Below are 11455 nucleotides of genomic sequence, written 5' to 3' on the forward strand. Positions count from 1 at the left end.
AAGTAGTATTAAGAAAATGTATGCTTATACACCCATCTCTTGAAGACCCAACTATCTAAAATATTCTATTGTAAACACATGTTTTACTATTGTGAACTTTAAAAGAATTCAAGTAAAATACTCACAGTTACTAATCACTCCTCCCAGTGGATCACCTTTAAAATCAAATTCAATATCCATATATTTGCCCTGCCAAAGAAAGACTTAGTGAGTTTTCAAGTTCACTTCAAAATACTCATCCAGCATTATCTTCTTAGAGAATAGCATACTGAGCCCTTTATACATTTGCTTAAATGTAATTAAGAAAGACACAGTTTATATAACCATGACACAAAACGATGTGCCTCCATGAATAATTCATATTAAATACCACATTAGCTCAAAGTTAACATATCCCATTGCTAATTCAAGAATAGATCCTCTCAGTCATGATGTAACTTTTCCATTTCAGATATGTATTTCAAATGCTGAAGGATGTGTATATTCAATTCAAGAATAAAACTGAGAAAAATAAGTATCCCTTGCATATGCACTGGCTGGGAAGATAAATTATTTCATTTTTATAGGCAAAGTATGTTTTAAGCCATGGCTAGAACCTCCAAACATACCGGACTGTGGAACACTTAAAGTACTGTTTTCATGTGTACTCAAATCAAATACATGGCTATGTGGAGTGAATAGTTTAGAATCAAAGACTGATCGGTATTATTCTCTTAGGCTTTTAACCTAGATTACACAGCAATATATAACCAGGATCATATTACACTTTGTAGATGGTATATTAAACACAGAGAAACACACATGGTGTTTCATACTGTAATTTTTAAAGATTTGGTCTGTAATTGTCTAGTTAAAGAGTAACAAGCATATACAGAATAGCCTTGACAGCTGTTTTTTGTTTGGAAAGGGGCATGTTGATCTAATAAGCAGTCTTTGGTTTTGTTTCATGTTCTACCTTAGTAATAGTCAAGATAGATGGTTTGTAAATAATTCTCCCGAAGAATTACTTTAACTCTTTTCTATTTTCAAAATACTGGTAAGGGAGAAGAAACATGATCGCGTGGCACTCGGTCAACAATGCAATTTGTGACTTTTTATTAGCTCATGCATGCTCTCTCGCCTTCTCCTTCTTCATTATCATGGGTCATCTGCCCTTTTCAAGTCTTCACTTATTCTTAAGTAAAGGTCTACCAACCACTTCCTAGATACTAAAGTAGTCAAACAAGGGAAAACAAGACACAAGACCTGCCCTCAAAAACTTAAAGTCGGGGGTGGGGTGGGGAGGTGGGGGGGTGAAGGTGGGGGTGGAGACAGGTAAACAAGACATTACTGTGTCCAGGGATACATCCTACAGTGTGTCATGGTGCTATGCACAAAGAAAAGGGACAGGGGAGAACAGGAAGTCTGCCCTAGCTCAAATGCAAAGTATCAGAAGTCAGGCAGATCAAGAACTGTGAGAGCAGGGAGGAGAAGGCATAAGAACAGGCATCCATGAGGACGGTGAGGGAAGCTAGAGCATATTGTCACATCGAGACGTTCTCCTGACAGCCGAGTCAACTCATACGGGTTTCTAAACAAGGATGCCAATAGCAGACTTGCCTCCTTACTAGGTCACTCTGGATAGTGTGGAATAGACTAGAAAGGAGCAAGACCACATGAAGCTGACAGGAGGTGGCAGTCATCAGGGGAGACATGATGGTGGCTTTACGCAGGAGTAGCAACAGGGAAAAATAAACAAGAGTTGAGAGCTACCCAGGGAGTCACAATGACAGGTCCTGGTTGGACGTATGAGGCAAGAGGGGAGGGAGACAAGGATTAAAACGTCCAGGAATGGGGCTCAGGCAACTGAGTGGATAGTGAGTGATATTGTCCATGAGGGTGGGGACACCGCAGGTGAAGCAGCTACAAAGCAGGGGAGAAGAGGTAACTTCACAAGGGAGTGAGGGGCTGACCGTATGAAAGGGGATGATTTGGGTGGACGGTGGTCCCTGGGCATAGGAGGCAACAGAGTCTAGAGCACAGGGAGAAGGAGAGGGATTAGGATTAGTGTGAGACAGGGGTTGAAAATCTCCCAGTGTGACAGGGGGGTGTGTACACAGATACAGGGACAGGTGAGGCACAAAAAAGGATGAAGGCTTAGGGGATGAGGAAGATGGTGATGATAATGCTGATGATTTCTGTGAAGTAGGCATAATATCATCAGCTGAGGGTAAAGGACAGGAGTTTTGAAGAGAGTAGAATAAACACTGTGGAAAATGAAAAAGGAAGCTGACCATGGAAAAAATACTAGGCAGCACTGAGAATTCCGTGGACACTGGTATGGCACCATTCCCATCCAGCCGCATCCCAATTACTGCCAAAAGCTTGGTTCTGATCATGTCGCTAGTCTACTCAGAAAAACCAGTGGCTTTCCATTGCCTACAAAATAAAGTCCGAGACCCTGAATCTGATACTCCTAACCCTCCAGTTGAGGCCTTAACCCATCTTTTCCAGCCCTTTGGCCCACAGCTCCTTTCACGGACTTTCTGGTCTATAGCCAATAACTCGACAATTTCAGGTCCATACCGGTTATCTCCTTGGCTTCCTCATGCTGTACTGCCAGCTCTGCCTGCTCTCCACTCAGTTTTGGCCCATTTGAATCATGTGGGCCCCCTCAGGAATGTCTGCTATCCCAGGCTCCTCCAGCTTCTCTAAACTTCCTAAAACTTAATCTGTACCTTTCACGGGGAACTTACTATTTTATGTGTTGTGTTATAATTACTTATAGAAAACGTGTCCATTTCTTCTGACTAGTGTATAAGCCTTTTGAAAGTAAATATTCAGGGCCAGCCGAGTGGCTCAGTTGGTTAAGAACTCGCTCAAGAGTGTGAGCTCTGAGCAACAGCGGTTCAATTCTCAACCCAAGCTGAACTGAGCTGCCAACAGGTGGCTCAGCTAAAAATAAATAAATATCTCAGCTAAAAATAAATAAATAAGTATTCATTCATCAATAAATGTTTTGAGTGTCTACTACGGTGCCAGACACTGGGTGCCACGACTGAGGCCCCAAAGTGAACAGGAAGGCTGAGGTCCTTGCTTCCGTGGCTCCTACTCTCTAAGGCAGCGGTTCTCAACCTTTCACAGGGTCGCCTAAGACCAACGGAAAACACATATTTTTGATGGTCTTAGGAACCGCGTCACCGCTCCTCTATCCGTCTCCAGGCCCACATGCAGATACGCCTGCATATGAGTACCCGGCGACCCCTATGAAGGGGTTGTTCGACCCCCAAAGGGGTCGCGACCCACAGGTTGAGAACCGCTGCTCTAAGGTCAATGGTCACGTAAGCAGGAATAATAATTCCAGAGAGTAAGGAATGCCTGAAAAAGATAAAAACAGGATGAAGTCACAGAGTCTGAAAGTGACATCTGAGGTGAGATCTAAATAATGCAAGACGCGGGCCATGCAAAGATCTGTGGGTAGATCAAGGACAACTGCAAAAGGCTAAGGCTACAAAGTGCGTGGTATGCCTGACAGTCACAAAGGCCTGTGTGGCTGAGACTGAGGAAGGGCAGACAAGGGTAGAGCAGGCCCCGGCTCATGGAGAGCCTCCCAGGGGAGCCTATACTCCATTCCAGGTTCAAGGGGGCCACAGCAGGACAGTGATGGGACTTAAGTTTATAAAGACCACTCTGGCTGCTGGTAGGGAAGGGATAGTAGGCTGCAAGAGGAGATGCAGGGAGACCTATGTTTATCTATGCTTAAATAAAAAGAGTTTTTAAACAAAAGAATTGTGTGGGTTTTTCATTCCTACTGAATGAGAGGTTTGGTAATGAAACTTTCCCGGCCCTATAGGTTCTCTCCTACACTGTCCAGTGCCTAACTTGGCTCTTGGCACATAGCACGTGTTCAACAAATACCTCCTCTCTCTTCCCCTGAAATCCTTGGCTGAGCAATGATTTCCACAGCCTTCAAATGTTTTCTTTTTTTCAAAAGCAGTGAGCCTCTTTCTAATAGAAACTCAATAAGTAAAAACAGAGGTGGTGTGAGGGACACTGTGAAGCAGCTCTATGGAACCCTGGTCTGAAACGTCAAATACACCAAGCACGCCTAACTAGACCATCGCAGGGTCTACCAGGTTTCTCAGGGAAGTTCATTCTGGGGTAACCTGTCAAACACTGTCAAGGGAAGTGCAATTCCCCTGGCGTCATAAACCTGTTCTATATAGTAGTCCTACTGTAAAATTCTCCTATGGATTTGAGTATGTTACTGGTCAGGTCACAGACCACAAAGCAGAGAAATTACTAAAAACTGGGCATGAAATGATTTAGCCTAAAATCCAGTATTAATCTCATATCCTAATACCTCTGTTATAATAGGATTTCTCTAAAGTTACTTAATAAGCTCTATCGCCTGCCAAGCCTTTCACTAGATTTCAAACGTCACAAAGTAGTAATGACTCTTTAAGCAATATGGCTTTCTCTACTTTCCTGACCTAAGACTAAATATATTTGCAAGTATTTTTGGTAAAGTGTGTGTATAATTTGCAAACAACAAAAATAAATTCTCCATAAAGCAGCTTGATCTATGGGAATTACTTCTATCTGCCCACACTTTGCTTCTAATTCTATTTATGTAATGAGATTAGCCTTATGATCACAACAGGAAAAGGCATGGCTCAAATCAGTTATAACAACTGAAGGAGCTAATCCAATGGAAAAAATTCACAGCCTTGGAATCAGGAACCTTTCACTTTCCAAGCTATCAAAACTATCTCCCCATCGGAGGTCATTCCCTTGCCTTAAGACTGGATAATTCTAATGAGGAAAAACCAAAAGCGGCCAAAAGAGGAAGGGAAGAGAAAGGGCAGGAAGGGTCTTTGACAGGGAGGCATAAAAGATCACCAAAAATGGTCCCAAGTAAGGGCCGGCTGAGCGGCTCAGTTGGTTAAGAGCTCGCTCAAGAGTTTGAGCTCTAAGCAACAGCGGTTCGAGTCCCAGCCCAACCTGAGCTGCTGCTGAGCTGCCAACAGGTGGCAGGGTGGCTCAGCTAAAAAAACAAACAAAAGTGGTCCCAAGTAATGTATATGAGAAGAAAGCTTATAAAGTAAATGGTGTTTTATTATAAAATTTATAACATTTGTTAAACTATAGAAAAAAGGGACCAATTTCAAAATGCCACCGTCATACTCAACGTGTTTCACCCAGCTTCCTCCAAGCAGTGTCTGTGTCTGTAAAGACCCAAAGCACTACGGAGAGCAGCCCAGCTAGAGGTTCCTGTGGGCAGATATGTAAGTACATGCTGGAGGGTGGCGGGAGGCAGGCTGGAGAGGTTTCTATTAGTGGAGTTAGCACTTTCCAACTCAATCAAACTCCAAACAACAATTACCTTCAGTTTTTACTATTCAGTCCTCTCTCCCTCTCCCCATTCGTTGCCATTGCCAAACCTCATAATTTTACTTCTCCAACGTTTTAGAATACACCTGTATGCATTCTGGTCCCACTGCCTCAAGGACAAAACCTGTACAGTATACAAACTCGACACCCAGTTTATCCTTCCTTCTACTTACTTTGACTCTTAATTATGATTTCTAAACACCAAAACTCAGATAAGTAAAGAGTTATTCTAAAGAGCCTCATTTAAATTACTCATGGAATTTTATGATAGATGATGAGAAAACATGAAAAATAGCTTGTCACTCCAAGAATTCAAAAGGAAAATTCCAGAAAGCAAAAAATAGTCCTTATAAAAACTTTCAGTGTCTAATAGCAATGGTATTCTTATTTTGAAAATGTGTGTATTAAGAAATATTAAACATCTACTAGTTGTTTAACATACATGAGCTAAATATTAGTGTTAACACTTATGCTTATACAAATACTTACAAATCTAGAGGAGTTGTCATTCCTTACAGTCTTGGCATTTCCAAAAGCTGGTAAAAAAAGAAACAGATGTGTGGTTAAAATTGACAAAAAAATAATTTTGAGCAGAGATAAAGCAAACGTAGCATTTGATATCTATAAATCCCAGAAAACACAACTTATAGCAATGACATTTCTGTCCAGAATTTCCACAGAAACATACTTAACAGAAGTATATTAAAGCTTCCATGTCTTATTATAAGCTCACAGACAAAGAAAGAGGCATTCCTATGATTCATGGAATTTTTTTCAAGTATTACTGTAAACTTAATCTTGTTTAATTCAAGACCTTTTAACTGTTTTGACAGTAGTCAGTTGAGTGGCTAGCAAGCAAGGCTTCTATGCTTTCCAACCATTATTATCAGTGAATAAGGTTATTTCAGAGATAACTACAACTTAATATTATCAAAGGTTTTGTGGAACTTGATAAGGTTTCAAGACAGAATAAGGCCCGAGAAACTTTAAACTGTTTAATAATTTTAAGTAAAGCTATTTAAATGTGATTACTGTATTTTGCTGTGTATAATGCGCATCCATGCTTTTGGCCCAAACTTTCAGAGGAAAAAAAAATCTTTCATTTTAATTTTTTAATTCAAATTTTTATCTATTTATATTTAGGCACTTGTTTTTTGTATTATAAAGAAATTTTACCATTTATTTTTTAACATATTATGGTACAAGAAATTTTATGTAACAAATAATTACAAAACACGATAACAGATATAAGGTACAAGAAATTTTATGTACCGGTAACAAATTTACGACATTTACACATCACAGAAGGCCAAGAACTCGTCATCATTGCAAGTTCATCGTAAGTTCAACAAAACCGATTACTGTATTCCAGGGTATTATTTTACATACAGATATCATTATTGATTTCTAGAGTTACACTTTTAACTCATAAGCATAAATAAAAGAATTAAAAACATTTACACAGATATGGAATTAGTATTGCCCATGTATAATGCACATCCTTATTTCCCCTCACAAATTTGGGCAAAAAAGTGTACATTCTACATGGCAAAATACAGTAAATATACAACAGAAAAGGTAAGAGATTTGAAAAACTAAAGTCATTTTCAAAAGGCTAAAAATGCTAAATACTTTTATTAGTTTATGCCCATCAGGCCTAAGTGAAACTTTCCAGAATAGAAAGGAAACCGAACTGGCCCAAAAATGCAAACTCCAAGTGTGTTCCAATCTCTGCTGCTCCAGAGGCAGGGTCTCCCACAGGATAACCTTTCTTTTTTTAAAGATTTTTATTGGGGAGTTGGGGGATGGGAACAGACAAGTTGCTGTCGTTTTGTTCTTCAGTCTAGTTGTGGAGGACGTTGGTTCACTGGCCCAAGTTGGCACCATCATTGCGCTCTTCACCGGTGAAGCAGATCAGTCGCCGGCTTTTGGACAGCCGCTCATGGCGGCTGCTGGCCGCTCACGCTGGCTGCTGACTACACACAGTAGTCCATGGCAAACCACTGCAGCAGGGGCTGCAGCCTACGCCGTCGCCTGCGACTTATGGCAGCCCAGCTCCAGGTTGAGCTGCTGTTCAGCATCTTAGCTGTAGAGGGCAGTGTCACTGACCCTCATATGTGGGATCCGAACCAGGGCCCTCTGGCGTCCCAAGCCAGCTCTTAACCAATGCGCCACTCAGCCAGCCCAGGATAACCTTTTTAATGAGGGCGCCTAAGAACTATGAATTGATGCTGCCTAAGCACAAAGTGTTTCTGTTTACCACAGGTAGTTCATAGTTTCATAAGGTAAAAAGGTCATTTCACCAAGCTTGTGCACAAGGTAGGAGCCAATTAATCTGGGTAGCAGAGGATTAAGTCAAATAAATATAAGTCTGTATAAGCAGAGGGGATCCCTGTTTGATGCTTCAAAGAGAAATGCATCCTAGATGAAGAGGCCAGGCATCAAATCCCTAGAAGCCTCCGTAACTTCATGATATTAAATGGAGAGAATAAGATTAGAGTAACAAGAGCTCAAATGATAACTGAGGGCTACAAGCTGGTCCAAGTTTTTAAAGCAATCACCAGATCAGGCATGCAAGTGTGTGTTTAAGTCAAAGTTCACTTTGGATATTCGGTTGCCAAGCCTGATTCGTTATATTTCACATTAGCTGGTGTTCCTTAGCTTTTGATTAAAGAAAGAAAAAAACGTTGGCTCCTGCTTATTTAAGACAAAATTTACAAAATCAACACAGGGGAAGTTATTTGTGTCAGATATGCCTCTTGGAATGGGTATGGTTTGGTAGGTCCCTGACACCAAATTCTCTCTTTAATAGAAAATAAACTGAGATGTTATATGGAGAGAGGAAAAGTACCCAGAGGTAATACTCAAAAAAGGATGCTTGCTGAAATAGTTCACATTATTATCCCATGTCCACCACCACCTAAAAGGCTTTAATAAATGCAGTATTGAGAATGGTGAGTGGTGACCTAGTTATCATGAAGACCAGGACATTTTTCGTGTTTTCACAGGCTATTCCTCCCTGGTGGGTGTGAACATGTAGGGGTGCCAAGTTAACTAACTTGCACAGCCCCGAAGTCCAGCTCAAGATGCTGAAACATGAAAGGAAGTTTATTGTGGCTTGAAGGTCAAGTGCAAGTGAAAGAATTGCTTCAAAAAACTTTACTCAGGGCACCATTTGCAAGCCATAAACCATCTTTTCATCAAACAAATCTGAGTTGCACATTACTAAACACAGCTCTAAACACTAAACTCTTTTATTGTAGCCACAGAATCAAAAACAAGTGTTCCATTATAGAACACTTGAGACACATTCCTCAATTGTTTTTTTTTAAGTTCATTGTTCTAAATGTTCATTTACAGTAGCAGCTCCAGTTAAAAAAGTAAAGCATTCCCATAAAAGATAATGCATGCCCACAGTAGACATTTCTTCCATTTCCTGCACTGGGGCCTGGCTTCAAATACCATGGAATAACAGGCCAGATTCTAATCACAGATGCCAGCTATAAGCATTCCACAGTGCTTCTCCTTTAGATCACAGCATTCTTAAAATAAACATATGCAGAAATACAACACATGGACAGCACCTTAACTTAAAAACGGAAGACAGGAAACAAAAAAGTTAAACCCTAAAACAGTAAAATGAAGACACAGCATTTTTACAATAGCTTCTTTATTTGTTAAGGTACTCAAGGGGAAGAAACATCAATATAATAGATGTTTCAGCCTTGGCTTTTCACAAAGTTGAAGTATTTTCACGACTTCTTTTACTGTCTAGGAGATTAGGATACATGGCACCTTCCTGTAATAAAGTGCAAGGAAGGGGCTAGGCCTAAGTAACAAAGGCTTCTGTCCTTCCACATTGGGGGGTATCCCTCCCACCCCAAGGCAGCTCTGCTTTAATCCATGTTAAATCTTGACCTTCCATGAACTTTGAATAAAGGGTTGAACCAAACTATTCTTCTAGACCAGAGATTCTAATCATGGGTGGTTTTGACCCCACAGGGACATTTGACAATGTCCAGAGACATTTTCAATGGTAACGACTAGGGACAGGGGTACTACTGGCACCTAGTGGGTCAGGGCAGGGATGCTGCCAACATCTTACAGTGCACAAACCAGCCCACCACAGCAAAGACTGACCCAGTCCAAAATGTCAACAGTGCTGAGTGTTGAGAAACCCTACTCTACCCCAGCAACCATGTTAAATGACAATAAAGACGTGCTTACACTATAAAGCAACGGTGAGGGCTTGTCATCAATAAGAAAAGACTTTGATTTACGGTTTCCAAAGTAAAGGATGGTTTATAGTGATGGTTTTTGCCAACCTCAGTGGCATGAGGGACTCACCTCTGGCTTTTTTTCCCTGATGGATTGGATGTTTGTGATCCCCTCCACAAATTCATAGGTTCAAGCCCTAAGCCCAATGTGATAGTGTTTGAAGATGGGGCCATTGGCAGGTAATTAGAGTTCAATGAGGACATGAGCCAGCCAAGCTCCCACCACCACCACCACCACCACCACCACCACCACCACCAAGCACAAAGAAGAGGTCGCGTGAGCACCCGGCAGCGTGGTGGCAGCTGCCGACAAGCCAAGAGGCCTCAGAAAAAAAAACTACCTTGCCAGAATCTTGATCTTGGACTTCAGAGCCTCCAGAAGTGTGAGATAATACATTTCTGTTATTTAAGCCACCCAGTCTATGGTATTTTGTTATGGCAGCCAGAGCTAATACAGATGATGGCCAACCACAGAATTTGAGCTCTACAGTCAGGTCTAGGCTTTCTGTGGTCCTGAAAACACTGGCCCTTAAATATTTCCCTGGCATAACCTTGGTTTCCCTGACAACAGTAACAGGCAGCCACATAGTTTATCCTGAAGGATAAAACAGAGCTACACTCACATTGCTCTTTTCCAGCAAGTTTTTCTCAGCCGTTAAGTCAAATTCAAATATCAGTTGTTTACTTGTCAGCAAAATTTAAGTGGCTCAAATAAAAACTGAAAGGGAAAAAATAATTGAAGTGGGAAAGCTCTTTTTACATAAGCAAACTGTTCCCTCCTTTAAGCACTAAAGCCAAGCGTTCCTAGGATACAGCTCATTTGCTCGGCAGGTCTGGGCCTGAACGTCTTCCTTCTGTCCTCTTCCTTCCCAGCCCACCTCCCAGCTCACCAGGTATCTGCAGCGCCTAGAAAGCCGGATCTACTGTTCAAGTCACACCGACCCAATGTACACAGAAGTCTTACCTTCCAGGACTGGGTTGGACTGTAAAAGCTGTTCTTTGACTTGATTAACTTCTGCTCCTTTTCCACAGACGGCTGCGACGTAGGACATCACAAGCTTGCTGGCCTCTGTGGATGAAAACAAGCCATATTAATAAATGAAGCAGAAATTTTTTTTTTGAAGGAAGGAAATTGAGGGGTGGGTAGAATACCCACTAACCACTGTTTTCAAAGGCCTTTATACCTGAGAATAAATAATGGTTTGGAAATCTTTTAAAGTATTTGTCTTTTTATTCAATGCTATGTCATTCATTCAGATGTAACAGGAATTATGCTTAACGGTTATCACCCAGTTGCTAAAAAATTTGCTGAGTAACATAGCCAACCAAACCTCAGGAGAACAATCTTCTTCAAGCAATCATTTATATACAATTACTGTATTATACACAGATGATTCAAGCCAAAAATAACTTGGTAATCTGGGTATTTTTACCAAATATATATTGAAGTGTTAAAAGAATTGTTGTCCTCAAAAATATTTTCTATCAAAATTGTGGCATGCTCATAATCAGACTAAATTAATTACTTGATTCAACTCGATTAAAAAACTTAGCAGCTAATCTCAGGATTCGATAACAAGAAATATAGCCCTTTGAGGGCACTGTTGTTTACATAGGCTTCACTAGTAACCCTGAAAGGTAAGATGCTAAAAGAAGCAGGCCACGGGCCGGCCGAGTGGCGCGATGGTTAAGAACTCGCTTGGGATGCCAGAGGGCCCCGGTTCGGATCCCACATATGAAGGCCAGTGACACTGCCCTCCACAGCTAAGATGCTGAACAACAGCTCAACCTGGAGCTGGGATGCC

General features: G+C 41.2%; 1 protein-coding gene across 4 annotated transcripts in view; it reads right to left on the reverse strand.

Annotated features, from left to right (window-relative positions):
- Window positions 1-11455, reverse strand: part of MYO1B (myosin IB) — a 172493-nt gene that overhangs the window by 66860 nt on the left and 94178 nt on the right. For all 4 annotated transcript variants that reach the window (XM_019662350.1, XM_019662352.1, XM_019662351.1 and 1 more), the window contains exons 5-7: window positions 10615-10719; window positions 5863-5909; window positions 126-189 (exon numbers count right to left, since the gene is read on the reverse strand). In XM_019662350.1, the coding sequence (XP_019517895.1) occupies window positions 126-189; window positions 5863-5909; window positions 10615-10719 (216 nt within the window). The remainder of the gene's footprint in view (window positions 1-125; window positions 190-5862; window positions 5910-10614; window positions 10720-11455) is intronic.

Source organism: Hipposideros armiger, unplaced genomic scaffold, assembly GCF_001890085.2.
Source record: "Hipposideros armiger isolate ML-2016 unplaced genomic scaffold, ASM189008v1 scaffold_372, whole genome shotgun sequence".
Taxonomy (NCBI): Eukaryota; Metazoa; Chordata; class Mammalia; order Chiroptera; family Hipposideridae; genus Hipposideros; species Hipposideros armiger.